Genomic DNA, 19371 nt, shown 5'->3' with positions numbered 1-19371 from the left:
TCTCCAGTTAACCTGGAAAACACTAGCAAAGAAAACCCTTGTGCTGGAATGGAAAGTGCTATTAATACAGCTGTTTTCTCTTGCATACTAATTTCAAGCGCTGAGTCAATGAAGGTCTACCTGAGGATTAAATATTTCTACCAAAAAAAAAATTAAACAGAAAAACTTGAGGTCTTCCAAATAGTTTAATATTCAACTCAAATGTCATGGCTAGAATCACCAATAAATTTCAGCAACTTTAGATCAAGAATGATTTAGTAGATGTTGCAGTATATGGACCAGCACAAAGACAACAGGCTATTGTAATGAATAAACACCCAAAGCCATTTCTAAAAATCAGATTTTTCTTTTTTGTTTGTTTGTTTTTTGAAATGCAAAAGAAAAAGGAAGAAAAAGGAAAAAAAAAAAGAAAAAAGAAGTTTTGTTCCTGAGGTCCAAGAGGAGGCCTGGGAGGCAAGATTTGGCCTGTAACTGTTTCTGAATAGTGATGGTAATGAGGCAATCCTACAAAGCATCTTACTAATTGAATTCTGCACAAGTCAATTCCTAATTTAGACCTTTAAGCTACCTTATAATTTCTGTGCTCTAGGCAAAAGGGTTGTCAACTAGACTTTTAAGAAATCCTGTTAATATCAGGATCTCTCAATTTTGTAAAGCACATCTGCATAGATTTAACCTGCAGTTAACCAACAACATCTCATCTAGTTATAACTCTGAATAGGTTCAGTTGTTTTGCCAGTGCAGAAGCATAAAACACATCCTGAATCTTCTGTATGTATTTTAGTTTCTCCGTTCGAGAAAAATAGGAGGTTTTTTGCTTCTTGTCAATGTTCCAAAGTACCTTTCACTCCTCTTTATGAGTAGTAATTCCAAAAGTGCTCAAGCTCTTTTTTTTTTTTGTCTTTTCTCTTTGTATGCCCCTGCACTCCGAAGTCAGCTGCAGTGCTGCTGCAATAGATATTGTCAAGCAGGCTGCCTGAGGAAGAGCTTGCAGAACTGACGGCACAGCATAACCCAACAGGAGCAGCTGCAGCTGCACAGTGAATGAAGTGGTTGTGTCTGCAATATGCCTGTACACAAAGTACTGTTCAAGCGACAAAGAAAACAGATTACAAGAAAATTACATGGGGTTTTTTCCCGTACTCCCTTTGGCTGTAATAATTTTGTTTCTTTTAAGGGCACACAGCATTTTCAAATACAATTGCTGTATTTTTCAGTTTTTCTGCAAGCCATTGCTTAAAGTCTCCCGGAACAACATTGGAAAACTGATGAACAAACTGTCTAGAGATAATTTCAGTACTGCCAATACCTTATTATGGCGTGTCCTGCCTAGCTTTTCAGTATCTATGGTTAACATTTTCCACCTTTTCTCAACAATCACAGGTTCTAGTTCCAAGGTGGACTGGATGATGGGCAGTGCTTGAATCCTAAGCTTCTAAGTGCCGATTTCTAATCCATATTCCTAAGAGTAATTCACAAACTTGACTGAGGAGCCCATATGGAAACTGCCACCACACAGAACAGAGTGCAGCAATCTCCACACCAGCACCAAACACGCTCACTCCAGAATGCTCAGCATACTACTCTACCCGGTGTAAGTCACCATCCTTCAAGCAGGGCTACACTCCCTGTCCCTTATTCTTTCTCTTAAGACATTAAATTTACATTCAATTCTGTAAAACAGCAAAGCTTTATTCCAAAAGGTGAGAAATGAGGATTCCAGTGTCCTTACAGCGAGAAGGACCTTACAGCAAGGACTCCGCCTCCAGGTAAATGTTCTGTTAGATAACACCAGAGCTGGACAAGTTTTCGAATGAAAAACATCGCTGGCAGCTATGATTCACAGCGCTCTCAGCGCTAGCACAGCACATCAGACGTGTTCTGCACAGGTCTGGCAAAGAAAGGACTTGCATTCCTTAACTGCCATCCTTACAGTTACCTTCAGTTACTGTAGTGGCAAAAGCACAGGTAGTCGTGAACCTCTGAGCACCTGAGGGTTTAGTAAGGAATCTGATGATCACCTTCTTCAGCCCAAATACCTCAAATAGACCTAAAACAGATTTTAGATGACTATGCATATTTTTCATACCTGCGCCTTAAGCGAAAACTCGACTAAAAAAATCACACAGTTTACTTACTGTACATTTATTGTTAATGTAGTTCTCATGCAAGAATGACTCCCAGTCAGACTGATCAGTGATATTCCAATTTGGATAGTCCAGAAAGAGAGCATGAGCTATAACCTCATTCTTCTCATTGCAGAGTGTCAAAGCAAGATTTGCTTTTTCTCTGTAAAAACAATTTAATTTTGCAGAAGTTGAAGAAACTACACAAAGAAAAGTTACTGATTTAATTCAGCCTGTTAGAATAGCAAAATTAACCGTGTTCATAAGACCTCTGAGGATTTGGCCTCAATAAAACTTTATTACCCACATCCTAACTTGACATTATTGCTTCAATTCCAAATATTTATTTAGTGTATCCTGACATTAAAACAATTCACATGTTTTTTCAAACCCTCAATTACTATGAATTTGACATGCAGGACTTAAATGCTCCCTCTTCTTTGTATGTTTCTTCATACATCTGTTTTTTCCCCAAGTAGCTGGTATCCGAGACATTTACCATTATGTCAAGTGGAAGAACATTAAGTGACCCATCAGCATTTCACACAGTCTGTCTGTCTGCTGTTCATCACTGCACAGAAAGAGTGATGAACCTTCTGCCCTTCATATCTCCAGCGATGAAGATACAGTAACAGAGGACTTTACAACCACCTGTTTCCACCAAGGACATTGCATGCAAGCAGCTAGGATACAGACGTCAAAAGACAGACACTATTAGGTCTCTTGGGGGCATGAAAAGAAAAGGCACATTGAAACATATTTTATGGCAGATAGAGTCTGTCTCCCACGTAGAATAGAGAGGCAAAAAATAACCAATTCATTTTGTTAAGGGGAAACTTGAAGAGAAGAAAAAGGTTTAGACATACACAGGAAAAGAAAACAGAATGGTTGTGACCACACAGAGATTAAGAACCCTAGTCCCTGCCCCTCTACTGCTATCACTGTCCAACAGGCAAAAGGATTCTGTTAGATGGAGCGGACAGCAGACATTGGAATCTGATGGTTTCATCAGGTATTATTCAAAAGTATTTCTTCTGAACTTTTACAAAAAGGAAGCTAGTAGAGAGTCAAATCTTGTCCTCAATCCTGGCAGGGCAGCAGTGATCCACCTTCGCACAAAGCCATGCACATGTAACGCACAGAAGAGATGGAAGCAGGTTTTCTTTCCCTTTTTGTGAACAGCGTAAAAAGTTATTATGCCACATCATGTAAAGGCTCGTAATCTTCTCTGCCATTTTAAACGTAACATAATTTCTTTAAGTTTCCTGCAAGAAAGGTAATATAAAGGTCCTAAAATACTGTTACTTACAAAAGGTATGTGACATCCATCCTTCCAAAAATTACTTCTGTAAAATGGCTGAAGAGGCTGACAATATCTGAAACATCATGCGATTCTGTTCTTCTGGCACTGACCACTTCTGTATTTCCTCTTGAAGAGGTTATTGTAGTCATCTTACGGACTGCAACAAGATAGAAAGAAAACACTGCTGTTCTGGCGGATCCCGCTGCAATCCATTGCTCAACATAGTTACTGGAAATGGACTTTTGTAAAAACTATAAAGAATTCAGTTGGATTTAACCATCCAGTTTCTGTAGACCTCTACATAAATACATACTGCCTGCATATACATACAGCATGCAAACAGTGCACATAGAGAAATACAACAGCCAGTCATCCCTACTGTATGTATTCTACATGCTACGCAGGAAATAAGTTTTTTTAATAGGCCACAAATTGCTTTTACATTTATTCATTTATAGGCATCTGCATGCTATCTATCAGAACAATGCTCATCGTTAATAATTTCAAACTTAATAGCCTTAAGTCTACAGGGTTGGGAGGATCAGCTGCAAACCATCAGGGTAAGCATGTCCTGTCACCTGTTTCAGGTAAGTTAAGTGTATTTTGTACAAAACAGCTCCTCAAATTTCTTTTTAAGTCAACAGCAATGCTTAGATTTCAGAAGGAAGTGAAAGCTCTACAGCTTTCTTGCCAAGAAGAAAAATGTTTTTGTGGTTCCACGTTCACAGAATTTGCCAGTGATTTATTGACCTGCCTAGCAATTTCAGAACATACAGGGGCAACGGGCATTCACACCATCTGTGACTATCAATTAACAGTTCATTTATCTTTCACCTGTGTTGCTACTCAATATTGTAGCCTGTTGTGATATAATCAAGAATTAGGCATGCAAAACATGAATTGATCAAACAATTGATCAACTAATCTCTGCAATTTCTTAAATACACTTGTGCAAAATATAGCATTACTAACTCAAAAAAAGTCTAAATAACCAACATACCTAGACTAGCAGAACACCTGTGCCCATTTACCAAACACAATAGCCATTTCTAACGCTGGCTTCAAACCCAGACATGATGCCCAATTATTAGGACCCACAGATCCCAACTAAAATGGGATAAAAAAGGAAACCCTTCATTTCATACCTTTTAAATAGAAAGTCAGTCATGTGTACAGCTACATCTTTCTCACACAATCAGGACATTGCTCTAGGTGACAGCACAGGTTTCAGTCATGCCAACATACCTTTGCAGAGAGGTCCTGGAACCAGCCTGAGGCAAAATGTCCTTTGTAGGTGTGCTTAGTAAACAGAATTGTGGTTATGCAGAAAGAACCAGCTAGGCTAGATTGTACTTATTGCCAAGTGCAACAGTGACATCCACAAGGAAAAAAATCATAACAGCTTTTATAAGCAACTTCTCAAACATCTGAAATGATAAGATATATATATTCTTCCTCATGGAGTGGAAGACAACCATACCCAGTACTAAATGAGAGGTGATTCTTAAAATGAACGAAGAAAATTGCTACATAATTCACTTACACATTTCACTAAGTGACTGCAAAATGTGGGACTATTGAAACAGTTGGCTATTTTTTAATGCCAACTCCATGTATCAAAACAAACAGGAATTTAAAAATGTTGTTAACGAAATTAAGTCTAGCATTAAGATTACTTCAACTGAGGAAGAGTTTGACACATTTCTGTATTCAATTGTTTAACTTAACACATTGAAAAAATACCACCCCTTTATCCACTAGCTCCCTTTAAAGGCCCTAAACACTCACGTAACGATGACTGACAGAAAGCAGCATTTACACATTAAAAGTGTACCGTTTTCATAAGAAAGTACCTTGTTCCTACAGCAACTCCTGTACTTCTGCTATGAGAGCAGCACACCAAGGAGGAGTGGCTTGGCAAGTCAAGCAGATAAAGAAACGTTCCCCTCCCGAACTAGCCCTTGGAATAGCTTCCTCTCTGCCTCCTTAAACACATACTCTCTTTCTAAGCACAAGCGACACTCCCGGGTGATATGGTTTTTGCTTCTGCCCCAAAACACCCCAGGCGCAGGGGCGCCCGTGCCTCTCCGGAGGCTTCCGCAGGACACCGGTGGCCTGCAGCGACGGCCGGGGCACCTGCGCGCCCCACGCCGACCAAGAGCTTCCCTCAGCGGCGGGGACGAAGCACTTCGACCCTTCCCGTCCCCAGAAGGCGCAGGGGAACGCGGCCAGACCCCCGTTCGGAAGCTGGGACGGCCGGGGGAAGGCTGCTCGGCCCGAACAGCGGCGCGGGCTGGTCGGGCGGAACAGGAGTGTAACGCCCACGCTGTTCGCACCCCTCGGGCCACGCGTCGGCACCTCGGACCCTGCTACGCCGTTAAAGGCAGTGTAATAAAGAATGGCTTCAGTAGCACTCGATCGCTCTCAGGGCCGCCGCTGCCCCAGCGCCCACCCACACCCCGCCGGCCGGGACGCCCGCCCTCCAGGGCTGCCGCCCGCCGAGCCGCCAGGGGGCGCCGCCCGGAGAGCCCTGTGGGGTGCGGGACCCCCAGCTGCGCTGCCCACTCACCTTCCTCTACCCGCGGCGGGGAGACCCTTTCTCGGCGGGGCGGGGCGGGGCGGGGCGGCCAGGGATCGGCGGGGCAGCCAGGGACGGACGAACAGGCTAACCCCCGCTCCGCTCTCCGCCGGCGTTGGGACGCGCCGCCGTTACTGCGGCAACGACGCGCACCGGCCCTGCGTGAGGTCAGAGGTGACGGGGCGGGGCTAGCACGGAGAGGCGGCAAGATGGCGTCTACGGCGGCCGGGAAGCAGCGGATCCCCAAAGTGGCGAAGGTGCTCGGGAGAAGGAGGAGGCGGCGGCAGGCCGGGGGTGGGGAGGGTGGTCGGGACGGTGAGCGCCCGCCTGCCCTGGCCGGGCTCGGGCTCGGGCTCGGGCCTGGGCCCGGGCCCGCGGAGCAGCGCTGGGCGCGCCGGCCCCGCAGCTCCCCGCGGCCTGCGGAGAGCGGGTGAAGAGCCCGGTAATCTTCACGGTCCGCAGCGGTGCTGAAGCACGGCCGGCTGCCGCGGCTTGCCCCGGCTGCGGCCCCTGGCGCCCCTCCGCTTGTGCGAGCGTCCGTCCCCGCAGCCTCGGGCGGTTTCGCCTCCCTCATGCCTCGGGCAGGAGCTGCCTAGGCTCGGGCTGGTGCTGGCGGTAAGGTCCCTGTCCGTCTCAGGGGGCCTCCGGATCCTTTTTCGGTAAATACCCGACGCGGTAAACCACCGGAGCGAGTCAGTCATGGGGGGACTTTTCAGGTTTGCATTAGAAGGAGAAAATACAAATCGAGCCCCCTTACTTCACAGGTGAAAAATAAAGCACCTGCAGAAGTTCAGATCACAGCAGAACAGCTTTTAAGAGAAGCAAAAGAGAGAGAACTCGAACTTCTTCCACCACCTCCACAACAGAAGATCACAGATGTTGAAGAGCTAAATGACTATAAGCTCCGGAAAAGAAAGGTAAAGGAAAAAAAAAAAAAAAAAGCAAAACACTAATCTTGGTGCTCATATAAAGCACTAAATTTTTACTATGTTTTAACTTAAACAAGATGTTTGTATTACTTGTGGATTTTCCAGATGAATGGCAATTCCTAAAAAAACCCCAAACACTTTCATAGAAAATGCTACACTTGTGCAAAAGTTGTAAGTTAAACATGTGTTGTTTAACATCAAATTTGGTAGTATGCAACACCTCACATGTGACCGTGTCCAGCACCTTCAGACCATTGCAAGGATCATTACATACACTGTTTATGTGCAGTTTCTTCATCACCATTAGTATCTGGCCAGTCACCATGACAGAACAGTAGCAAGCTTGTCAGTAGTGCTGCTGGTTTTTCCACCTCAACTATTTAAAAAACACAGTGTGTTTGAAAGCGATGTTTCTGTTCTGTATAACTGTGGTGTTACTTGCCGTGCTTTAGAACACAACTTTCTACGCTAGACGTGGTCATGTTTGATGATTGTCTTGAAACATGACCGTTTAGCAGGTGAGATTTCAGGTATAGTTTTTTCTTCTTTTAAAAGAATTGCTTTGCTGGTGCAAACTTATCTATGGTTTTGTTCTGCTTTTTCCTTTGGTAATTGCTGTCGTGGATCAGCAAAGCAGGCGTATCCATAACAGGGAGCTTTAAATGTTTTCAGCACTCAGGAATTTTTTTAGATGTAGGCAGGGTGAACTAGGGCTGTCACTCCCTGAAGCATGTACGTGTGTGTGTGTGTGTGTGTGTTCAGAACTGGTGACTCCTGTAGCAAGCACAGCATCCCTGTGCTCAGCCCCAAGTGGGTGCCATCTCCCTCCTTACCATCCTGGCTAGGACTCTTCCTGAAGACTTTGGGCCATACTGTGCTGGAAGCTGGTGTACCTTGCCTGTGCACGTGCAGAGCAACTGGAGTCAGATGATCAGCACCACAGCACTGCAGAAACAATGTTTGATGTTGTCTTTTTTCATCTCCCATGTGAATGGCAGTAATGAGCCACCACATTGACTGTGTTAAACCATGTTTAGCCACATGTTAAATACCAGTAGCATTGATCCCGACAACAGCCAAACACAAGACTGAAGGTACCCTCACCATTGCACTAAGCAGTGAAATCTGTCTAGCACATTTGATGCCAGCATATTAAATCCAGATAATAAGAATAAGGCACCTTGCTTTAAAATAAAATTTAGAGGAATGATACATACAGGTTTGAGTGAATAAACTTGTGCTGGTGCAATCAAAGTATATTCAGGGTTGTCTGCAGTGACTGGATTCCATCTGTCCAGGTCATGTTGCTATTGAAACATTAAGCAGGAGATTTAAAAATAAAAAAAAAGATTTTAGTACTGTCAGTTGTTATTCCATCAGTATTTTGGGTATCAGGTTGCAGGAACTAGAGTTTAGTTCTACTCTGTATGGTTATCTACACTTCTAGCTTCTCTGTTATGCAATTTTTACAAGGTGTTATATTGAGCATGATTTGTTACTACATCTTTGAGGGTGTTAGACATTTGGAATTCGTTCCAATAATGATAATATTCCATAAGCCATTTATGTCAAGATTGGTCTGCACAGAGGGATTTCTTACAGGAATAATTTTCTCCTCAGACTTTTGAAGATAACATAAGAAAAAACAGGACGGTTATCAGTAACTGGATAAAGTACGCACAATGGGAGGAAAGCCTAAAAGAAATACAGAGGTAATTATGATGCACCTGCAGACATCTCTTAAACCTTTTAAGACACCATCAAAGTCCTGGAAGCAGGTTATATGTGCAACTTACTTCTCTTTGCTTTCCAGAGCCCGTTCCATTTACGAGCGCGCTTTAGATGTAGACTACAGAAATGTCACACTCTGGCTGAAATATGCAGAAATGGAAATGAAGAACCGCCAGGTTAATCATGCCCGAAACATTTGGGATCGCGCCATTACCACCCTCCCCAGGGTGAATCAGTTCTGGTACGTTTGCAGAGAATGGAGCATTGCTTCTACGCCCAAAGACCTCAGATGATTTTTCTATTTTGGTATCGTGCAAAAGTGCATTGTTTTCTGTTTCTCCAAGTCTTCAGGCTAGTCTGAAAAAAAAAAAAAAAAAAGAGGAAGGCTTAAGTTTTGGAAAGGTTTTGTACTTTTCAAGTTGGTAAGAATATTGGGAGAGAGTGTTTGTGTGCCTGCATGCTGCCAATCATACAGTATCTATAGGCATTTCTGGGGTGCGGGTTGGGAATAGGTGAAGAAATCTCACTGAAGCTCTCATTAAGCACTCAAAAAATCCTTGTAATTTATGTGTTTGCTATGCAACTGTAAAAACTTGATCTTGTTTTCTAAGGTATAAGTATACTTACATGGAAGAGATGTTGGGGAATGTTGCTGGATCACGTCAGGTGTTTGAACGTTGGATGGAGTGGCAACCAGAGGAGCAAGCTTGGCATTCCTACATTAACTTCGAGCTGAGATACAAGGAGGTGGACAGGGCGCGTACCATTTATGAGAGATATATCCTTTTTAGTGCATTGCAACACCTGCCCAAGTTTGGGCCTATATTCTTCATTTTTTTTGTGTCTATTCTATCTCCAGTTGTGTCCCTGTGCTCATTTTTACTGTGGTGTGTTGGGAGTAAGCCACCATGCTGCGAGCCAGCAGTACGTGTTAAAATCATAGAATCATGGAATCATTTTGGTTGGAAAAGACCTTTAAGATCATCAGGTCCAACCATTATCCTAACACTGCCAAGCCCACCACTAAACCACATCACTAAGCACCACATCTATACATCTTTTGAACGCCTCCAGGAATGGTGACTCCACCACCTCTGTGGGCAGCCTGCTCCAATGCCTAACCACTTGTTTGGTAAAGAAATTTTTCCTAATATCCAATCTAAATCTCCCCTGGCACAGCTTGAGGCCATTACCTCTTGTCTTGTCATTAGTCACTTGGGAGAAGAGACCAACACCGGCCTCGTTACAAACTCCTTTCAGGTAGTGGTAGAGAGCAATAAGGTCTCCCCTCAGCCTCCTCTTCTCCAGACTAAACAACCCCAGTTCCCTCAGGCGCTCCTCATAAGACCTGTTCTCCAGATCCCTCACCAGCTTCATTGCCCTTCTCTGGACCCATGTGTTTAGTGTATGCCTGCCAATTCAGTTAAGTCAATGTACGTCCTGCCACAACGATGTATATGTAACAGCACTCACACTTCCAGCTTTTTTGCAGTCATCAGTTGTTTTGGATTTCTGATCCTTAGACTTCTCCCTGACCCTTGCCTGATTTTTATTCCTTTTTAAATTTTCTTTAAGCTCTCAGTAAGGCACAAAGCCTTTGCATGCTTAAAGCTGCTTTGTGTCTTCTTCCCCATTGCATTTTTTGCAAATGCCATCCTTTGGAGTCGTTTTACCCTGTAGTCACTGGGAAGAATGCAATTTGAAGTGTCCAATTCAACCACCGCTCTTTCTTTAACATACCTGTACTTGTTATTGTTCATCCTGATGTTAAGAACTGGATCAAGTACGCCCGCTTTGAAGAGAAACACAGTTATTTTGCTCATGCAAGGAAAGTATATGAGAGGGCAGTGGAGTTCTTTGGAGAAGAGCATATGGATGAGCACTTGTATGTGGCTTTCGCAAAATTTGAGGAGAACCAGAAAGAAGTAAGAACTTGATGATACATCAGACTAATACCAACCACCCCCACAAGGTTTATTCTTGAGTATCAAACTCAAAGCCAGTTAACATTCACTGCAATACTTGTGTTTTTCAGCACCTTACAAGATTACTGTTGTTGTAGTCTCAGTTAAGGAGACAATTTTTTGCTTAGCTTCTATTTGCCTTTTGGCAACATCAAGGAAATATGTTCTAAGAAAGGTGGGCACCAAATCTGCCAAGCCTGAGAATAGTGTCGTCGCATCAAATACATATCCTCAGATTTGTAAGTTTCTGAGAGGTTGTAGGCCTGCATGATACAAAACTGAATTAGCCATGGTTTTTTCCCCAGATGATGTCCTTAAGTGCCCCGGCCATTAAGAAATTGAAAACATTCTATAAACCCAAAATCATGACATCTTAAAAACATTTTTAATATTCCCAATCTGTAAATGAATAAGAGATGGTGGGGTTTAGTATTTACAGATTTCCCCCTGCACACCTCCCCCCGCGCCCCCAACTTTACTTTTTGGGGAGATCTGTGTTAGTCCTGTCCTAAACCAGTTTTTTACATTGAGATATTCTATGATTCTGTATTCTTTTAAATATTGCCAAAAACTCATTGAGAAGTTGTGGGAGAGGACAGAAACTGCTTTGTAAATATTCCTGATCTAATATTTTCAGTTTGAAAGAGTAAGGGTGATCTACAAGTACGCCTTGGATAGAATTCCAAAACAGGAGGCCCAAAATCTCTTCAAGAATTACACCATCTTTGAGAAGAAGTTTGGAGACAGAAGGGGAATTGAAGACATCATTGTCAGCAAGAGGAGATTCCAGTATGAAGAGGAAGTGAAGGTAGGTGTTAAAAACATCCTCTGGTCTCATCATACACCCAGCTGCTGCTTCAGGTACATGAGAGTCTCATGATATGAGGGCTGACGAGTTTTATGTTACCCTTGATACTCAGTCCGATACCAAGAGATGTTCTTTTTGGAGGCAGAGTGCCATCCGTGGGGGAAGAGAGCGATGCTTGCTTTTACTGCTTTCGTGTTTCTGCATTCTGATGTAGATTGTGGAGCCAGAGTTTTTGATTGAGCTCGGAACTTGGTAACCTTCGCAGTCATCTTAGGGGATAATGCAGTTTAGCTTGTAACTTACTTCTTAGCTCCTGTTATGCAGTAACTGTTGCAGGACACCTCACCTGTGTGTAAATACCTTTTTGTGAGAAAATGGGTGTGCCCCACCTGTCTACTATTCACTGAATGCTGCATATTTCATCATTTCCTCTTCCCTTCTCAGGGTTCAGTTTGTTTGCCTTCACTTAACATTTGTAGGTAAAATAAAAATAAAGAAGTGTACTTTAACCCAGAAGCTCTAGCTTATTCATACTGGAGACTGACAGTTCTTATTAATATTCCAATGATCTATTTTAAAGGAGAAATTCTGAATAAAAACTGAAGTAAAGGAACAGGGCCTGTTACTTGTGGTTACTGAAGTTTCTTTCCCATTTCCCTGCTCCCATCTTTCTGGAAGGCAAATCCACATAATTATGATGCATGGTTTGACTACCTGAGGTTAGTTGAAAGTGATGCAGATGCTGAGACTGTCCGAGAAGTGTATGAAAGAGCCATTGCCAATGTTCCCCCGATTCAAGAGAAAAGACATTGGAAAAGATACATCTATCTGTGGATTAACTATGCATTGTATGAAGAGCTGGAGGCAAAGGCAAGTAGTAAGAACTCTCTCTTTTTTTTTTATTCCCAAGTATTTTCCTTATATTAAAAAGCTACAGGTATTTTAATAAGAAAACTGAGAACTAAAAATACTATATCTTATTTTGTGTAACTGGCTGCAGGATTTGCTATGTAAGTATGGGGGGGTTTTCCACTTCATTTTTCCCCTGTGTAAGGGAAAAAAAATACTTCAGTTTCACCCCAATTCATCCAGAAACATGCTGATAGTAAAACCAGAAGTACGTCTTTCTAACTGCATCTGAATTGCCTGTTCCAGCCTGTTACCTGAACCTGTGAAATAGTTTTATATTTAACTAAACTATTTGTGAAATTGTTATGTGAAGCGGTCAAATTTCTGCTGTAGTGGCCTTTTGAGGCTGTGTATCTCTTCTGTTATCAATCATCTGCTCTTTATTTCATAAGATGTAGTACAGTATATCTGTTCAGTGTCTGTTAAAAGAAAACAGACTCTTTCCCCTCCAAAATGGGGACACTTCTGGTTTTATTGTCTTAATCTTTAATGTTGAATGTTGTTTTGAAAAGATGACTCTTACCGATTCTCAGAAGTTACCATCTTTGAATTGTGCACACTAAGTAGGTAAGTACATTTTATATTTTAAGTATACATGGTTCTAAACTTGACTTAAAAACACTGTTCTGCAGTTTCACAGTCATTGCACAATTCAAAACATAATGTAATTTTAGCAGTGATCAAAGTATTTAATTTTGCCTGTTCTTATAGGATGCAGAGCGAACCAGGCAGGTGTATCAGGCATGTGTCGAGCTCATTCCCCACAAGAAGGTATGGCTCCTCCAGCAGCTTGTGTTGAGCATTGGATTAAAATTTCAAAGATAAGATCCTTTATTTTTCTCCCCCCACCAGCCCGCTGAGGTTCAGGTGTGTAAGCAGCTCCAAAGGGCTACTAGCACATTCGTGAAGACTCTGCTTAGGACTTCAAATATTCCTTCCAGTTTCTCATGAAGTCCATCTTCCAAATTTGATCAGCTTTTTTTTCAAGCTGAGGTGTTGGATGGCTGTAATTTGCATTATCAAATGGAAGCAGCAGGCAACACACTGATGGCAGATTTCCTCATGCAGATGGGATGCGAGGGTTTCTCCAGTATTTTCAAATTACTGAGTATGCTCTTAGCAGCTGAAATAACACAGTCAGAGGATAGTTCAGTGCTATTAAGCACTAGGAAAGAACTCTTACATGTCCTTTACTTACTTGTTTTATTCCTCAGGCTGGTCCTTGTACAGCTGCTCTCAGCCTAGCCACCTGTGGTCTCTGCAGAATACTCCTTGCACTATTTTATATGGGGTTGCCACCATTTATAGCAACTGTTTCTAGTTGTCTGCACAGTCCCAGCTGAGGGAGATGCATGTAATAAACCATGTTTCAGGTGTGTATTCCCCGTTACAGTCTTCAAGACTGATTTTTTTTGTTGTTGTTTTGTGGGTTTTTTTGCCAGCAAGCAAAATATCCATGTGGCTGAACCCTTAAAACAGTTAATCAACATTGCCTTGGAATGTCAAGAAACCTTAGTTCATGTACTTCCTTTTCCAGTTTGTCATTAGTCATGCCATTTGAGTATCAACTGTGTAGATTAATCCTAATCTGTAATTAATTAGAGTTGATTAGCTGTTAATTGATGCAGTGAAATTTTACCAATCAATTGATTGGTTAACGGACCATTATCTTTGTTTAACAAGGCTTCTGTCCTGGCCATTTTTGCTTTCATCTGGGGTGGAGTATATTGTCCCGTTCTAAAAAAGTTACGAACTCTCACCTTTTCAGCAGGAAAACACTGAGATCAAATGTGATTAGCTGCAGTAGCAGTAACATCTTGTATAGGCAGAGTGATTATTTTCTTAAGGAACGCCTGTAGTATTACGTACTAAGCTTCCAGCCTAAACATCACGTTGTTCTTTTTCTTTCAGTTTACATTTGCCAAAATATGGCTGCTGTATGCACAATTTGAAATTCGCCAGAAAAATCTTCCACTTGCCAGAAGAGCTTTGGTAAGCTTTTGTTAATTCCATAATTGACTTTACTAACTAATAGTAACAAGGGAATGGCATTAAAAGATTTTAAATTGTCCTTTATAAATTGGTGTTTTAATCCACTTAAATAAAGCATCCGAGAAGTCTGCAGGGACCAGCATTTGCTGCTATGTATGATTTAAAAAGCAGCGTAGCTTGATATGATGAATTAGCCACGGGCAGAAATGAATGCAGCTTTCTCATTTCAGCTGACAAAACACACATCTGAATGCCAGTGTACCCAAATCAGCTTAGTGCACTCTGAAATTTTTAACTGCAGCTGATTTGTTTAAATGGCATTTGTACTAACAATAGTGTTTTTAAAAAGCATTTTCAATAAATAGGAGGTCTCGACTCTTGGGCATTAAGACTTGCCAAATAGAGTGTTTGAGTCCCAGCTACCAGGTTGCTGATAGAAGCAATCATGGGGACTTTGGGCAGACTTGAGAGCTGCTGTGCGAATTCACTATGTGAATGTCAGCACATCAGAGAACAGTGGAGTACATTTTGGCAGAAAAACCTTTTGAAATGAAAAACTTTCTTTCCTTTCGGTTCAGATATTCTAAATAAGCTCAGTGATAGCATCAGGAATTTTGAGAGCAAGCTGACGTTGGTGACAGTTGAGGTAGTTTGACTTTGAAGAGGAAACTGACGGGGTTTCCACCAAACCCATGGCACAGCAGTGATAAGAGCATAAACGTGAAAGGCCTTCTGTAGCTGACGCTGAACCAAGTCTGCCCCCGGTGTGCTAGTAAAGCTTTGTCTCGTGCTGGGCTCCTGCCTGACCAGAAAAAAATGAAGTGGAGGGGTTAAGTCCGCTGTGAGGCTGTCTCCCTGCAGGAGAAAGCAACCATCTATCCTGAAGCATGCTGCTGTGCTATGTTCTAGCTTGGCTTAAGATAACATCACTCAACATTTCCATAGTCACCAGTCAGCACCCTGCTTCTGGCTGCCTTTTTTGGGGGGGTAAATGTTATGATCGATTCTGGAAAGGGTGCCTGTCGAGAAATAGAAAATTTCAGGCTTCTCTTTTGTTGGTCTTTTTCCCTGTTTAACTTCTTTGACAAACTTTTTTTTTTTTAATAGTAGGTCACCTTTTTCTTATTTTGGAAACCAGATTTTGCTGCTGCGGCCATAATAGTTTTTTGGACTGGGCGCAAATTTGGCAAGCAGTTTCTTTTTGTTCTTTTGCAATGAGTTGACTTTGAACCACCTCTTTGGCAAGAAGTCTTGACCCTGTCCTGAGGTGGGGGTGCGGCACTGTCACCATGCAAAAGAGAAGGTCCAGCTCCTGATGCTGAAGCTCTCATTGGCATTCAGACAGCACCTTGCTCTGCCTTGTTTTCACTGGCTGCAGATGGTGTGTGGATTCTTTGTTTTCCCAAGGTCTGAGAGATGCTGGGACTTGGAGACAGGAGATCAGCTGCAGCCTGTGCTGCCTAAGAAACTAGTAATGGGAGGAGTGTGGGGAAGAGCTCAGCACATTTTGAAGTAGAAAAGGCATTTGTAGAGCTGGAGGGCTATAATGGTGACCAAACTGAGATTCCCAAGTGGTGGTTTCCTCCATTTTTAATAAGAACCAAGATAACCAATGTGTAGGACAGTTGTGCAGGAGAATTGTGGTAAGGGAATTTGATCACAAATTACTGAATTCACATTAGCTTGAGGGAACAGAGGCTGCAGTGCTTAATAAATAATAGTTGTCTACAGAAGTGGCTCAAAGAGTGAAGCTCACTACATACCTGTCTCAGATATGCCCTTTCTTAACTCTTTCTTTAGAAGGTTCCCAAATTAAGAATCAGAAACTGCTTTCTCACAGCTTGGCACCATGGCTTAGGACAGACAGTTTTCGTCAGATGCTGAAGCATATCAAAAAGGAAATATCTTTTTATGATGTTATTCTCCATCTGTTCATTACCATAAGTCAGCAGACAGGGCGTGTGGGCAATTCTCTATGTGATGATCAACAGCCGTGGTGTCCAGGAGACAGTTTCTCTTGATATAATTTGTTTTGTAAGATACTTGGAAACTGCTTACCTGGAAGACTGGTGCAGACTGGTACTATGCTTTCTTCAGGTTTTGATGCAAGAGGAAGTGTTCATTTGATGAGCCAGGGTGAGTTTCAACTCATACTTTGTGGGGAATCTGTGTTATGTAAAAGTGTAACAAGTTAGAAGGTTTTCTGCTTTCAGAGTGTTTGTTGAGGTTTGTGGATGCACACTTCTTTTGCAAACACTGGTTGGATTTCACACTGGCCCTGACCAGAGTCTTAAAAACAAACTCTGCTCAAAAATGGATTTTAGTGCTAATACTGGAGAGTAAACAGATGTTTAGAAAATAGAGTGGGGTTTTTTTCTTGCAAGATCTTTTAAGTGGGTTTTGGTGTTTTTTGCTTAACAGGGGACATCGATAGGTAAATGTCCAAAAAACAAACTGTTTAAAGGTTACATTGAACTGGAGTTACAATTGCGAGAATTTGATCGTTGCCGAAAGCTGTATGAAAAATTCCTGGAGTTTGCACCGGAAAACTGCACATCATGGATTAAATTTGCTGAACTAGAGACCATTCTTGGCGATATTGATAGAGCCCGTGCGATATACGAGTTGGCTATTGGCCAGCCCCGGCTAGACATGCCAGAGGTAAGGCGGTAGATGAACTGGACAGTTGGCACAATTTTGAAGTATTTATTACACAGTGTGGCTGATTAAAATGTAAGTAATCTACCAGCTTGAACAGAACTGCTTACCGTAGCGGCTTAGCCTGTGTCTCATTAATTTAGCATCTGTTTCTTAGCAGGGTACGCAGGGCTATAAAACCCATGATAAAACATGGAGGGAGAAACGTGCTTACAGGAGTGAGCTAAATGGATTATGTGCACAAGATTTGATACTGCTTAGTCGTAATCCTAGTTTGTACGGTCAATAAATACTCTGATCTCTAAAACTTTTTTCAGAGAAATTTCACATTTGTCCATGCTGCTCCTCATTTTGCCTTTTTTTTTTTTTTTCTCCCCATTATCTCGGTGTGCTGTGAACATAATGAGAGACTTCTCTTTTGCAGGTTCTTTGGAAATCCTACATTGACTTTGAAATTGAGCAAGAAGAGTATGAGAAAACAAGGAATCTTTACCGCAGATTACTTCAGCGGACACAGCATGTTAAGGTGCGTGTGGGTACCCAGAGCACAGAATTGGTCTTGAATCTGGTCCACGGCGGATGGAAACCCTTGACTGCTTTGGTTGTGCAGCTCTTTCAAACCAGCAGTGAACCTAAGCTCAGCACCGTGTCTGTGCCATGAAAAAGAGAAAGAAGTTTCTGAATTGCATACAACAACAGGCATATCTTATCTGAGAGGAGGCTTTGCAGAAGGGTTCCAAGCAGGCCTCTTCTTGCTGAGTAGTTTTGGAGTTTTAGTTGCAAAACATTGCAAGGAAAAAATAGTTGTGATTTTTCCAATGTAGTTTAGTGCTGTTGTTTGACTTAATTCGGGCAGATCTATCATGACCCGAAACAACTGCAAGAAATTTGTCAACGTGCCTTACGTTGATACTCTGTCTTGCCAAAATGAGGCAAATCTCACACGTGTGAAGCAAACATGAATTTTCTAGGTATCTGCTAATGAAAAAGTACTTTAGACTTGCATTGCCGTTTGCTCTTTTGGCTGCTTTGTTTTTTTAAACAATCACTTAGCTGTCAGACTTCAGAGTGGAGGTTTCAGTTTGGTGTTGATTTGCTTTCACCACAGGTGTGGATCAGCTTTGCACAGTTCGAGCTATCTGCGGGAAGGGAGGAGAGTTTGTCCAGATGCCGGCAGATTTATGAAGAGGCGAATAAGGCAATGCGAAACTGTGAGGAGAAGGAGGAGAGAGTCATGCTTCTGGAATCCTGGAGAAACTTTGAAGAGGAATTTGGAACCGATACCACTAAAGAGAGGATAGATAAACTTATGCCTGAAAAAATAAAGAAGAGGAGAAAACTGCAGGCTGAAGATGGGGTAAGAGGGGAAAATTACACAAGTAGTCCCTTTGAGTCCTTGGTGGCTTTGTGCTGGGGTCTGGTACACAAAACAAGTCAGTTGCTGTGGATGCCATGACTGCGTACTGGTTTTCCTGCAGTAGTTGAGAGAAAGGATTGGCCTGAAACATTCCTGCTGAGCTCCTTGCTCTTCAGCAGGCTAGGTGAGCCGTTGACTCAGGGTGAAGTACTCATGCCAAATGCTTGAGCAACTCTTTCTTTAAACTCCTACCGCAGACAAATCCAAACAGCTTTAGGTAGTGCTATGCAGATAGTGTTTGTTTCTTAACTTTGTTTGGGAAACGGTAGCCAGGCTGTTTGTTAAATCTGCCTGCTCATTGCGCGCAGCAGAACTGGTGCAGCCTTACACCCATTTGGCTCATTGCTTTCAGCTCCTGGGGGTGGTCTAACGAGCACTGATTTTAATTTTATCTCTGTTATGCTTATTAGGAGCACCTTCTAATAGCTAACATTAACATGCAAATTAAAGTTGCTTTGTGTTGTGGTTTGTTTTTTTTTTCCCTAGTCTGATGCTGGCTGGGAGGAATACTATGATTATATTTTCCCAGAAGATACTGCCAATCAGCCTAATCTCAAACTACTTGCGATGGCTAAACTGTGGAAGAAACAGCAACAGGAGAGCGAAGCTGCACAGATGGATCCAGACAAAGACATTGATGAAAGCCAGTCTTAATACATTGCCTTTCCCTGCCCCTTTTCTTGGTTATTGTACAGTATTTTCATTGGTGACAAATAAAGGTATTTGAGGAGTTTTACTACTATTGACTTGAGACGTTTTTTGTTTGGAAAAGAAGCACCATGTTGGAGTTGATTCCCTTTAATAGTCTGTTGATTTCTAACAATTAAAAGAAGAGATTGTAGGGCAAGTGCAGGAGTCTGCAGCTATTACCAGTGACCCGAGAACCAGAAGAACTGGATGGCAGTTTGTTTTTAGCACAAGGCCCACTGTTCTAAGGCTCCCACAAACTATCACAT

At 42.3% G+C, this 19371-nt stretch overlaps 2 protein-coding genes across 3 annotated transcripts in view; one reads left to right on the top strand and one right to left on the bottom strand.

The window, feature by feature from the left end:
- CFAP61 (cilia and flagella associated protein 61) overlaps positions 1-3578 on the bottom strand; it is a 107828-nt gene extending 104250 nt beyond the window's left edge. The window contains exons 1-2 of the mRNA XM_086460376.1: positions 3436-3578; positions 2139-2289 (exon numbers count right to left, since the gene is read on the bottom strand). Of these exons, the coding sequence (XP_086316502.1) occupies positions 2139-2289; positions 3436-3578 (294 nt within the window). The remainder of the gene's footprint in view (positions 1-2138; positions 2290-3435) is intronic.
- A 2629-nt stretch (positions 3579-6207) lies between these two features.
- Positions 6208-19154, top strand: CRNKL1 (crooked neck pre-mRNA splicing factor 1). Of its 2 annotated transcripts, none has more exons than XM_086482260.1 (14): positions 6208-6264; positions 6772-6924; positions 8557-8648; positions 8750-8908; positions 9279-9445; positions 10414-10592; positions 11269-11439; positions 12118-12309; positions 13060-13119; positions 14260-14340; positions 16762-17001; positions 17423-17524; positions 18107-18355; positions 18902-19154. In XM_086482260.1, the coding sequence occupies exons 1-14, from the start codon at positions 6217-6219 to the stop codon at positions 19067-19069; spliced, it is 2061 nt and encodes a 686-aa protein (XP_086338386.1). In that variant the 5' UTR covers positions 6208-6216; the 3' UTR covers positions 19070-19154. The 2 variants fall into 2 exon arrangements, with proteins under 2 accessions (XP_086338386.1, XP_086338387.1); XM_086482261.1 differs by lacking the exon at positions 6208-6264 and adding an exon at positions 6640-6666.
- Positions 19155-19371: the final 217 nt, after the last annotated feature.

Source organism: Leptosomus discolor, chromosome 2, assembly GCF_034619465.1.
Source record: "Leptosomus discolor isolate bLepDis1 chromosome 2, bLepDis1.hap2, whole genome shotgun sequence".
Taxonomy (NCBI): domain Eukaryota; kingdom Metazoa; phylum Chordata; class Aves; order Leptosomiformes; family Leptosomidae; genus Leptosomus; species Leptosomus discolor.
This window is presented reverse-complemented; position numbering and strand designations above follow the sequence as displayed.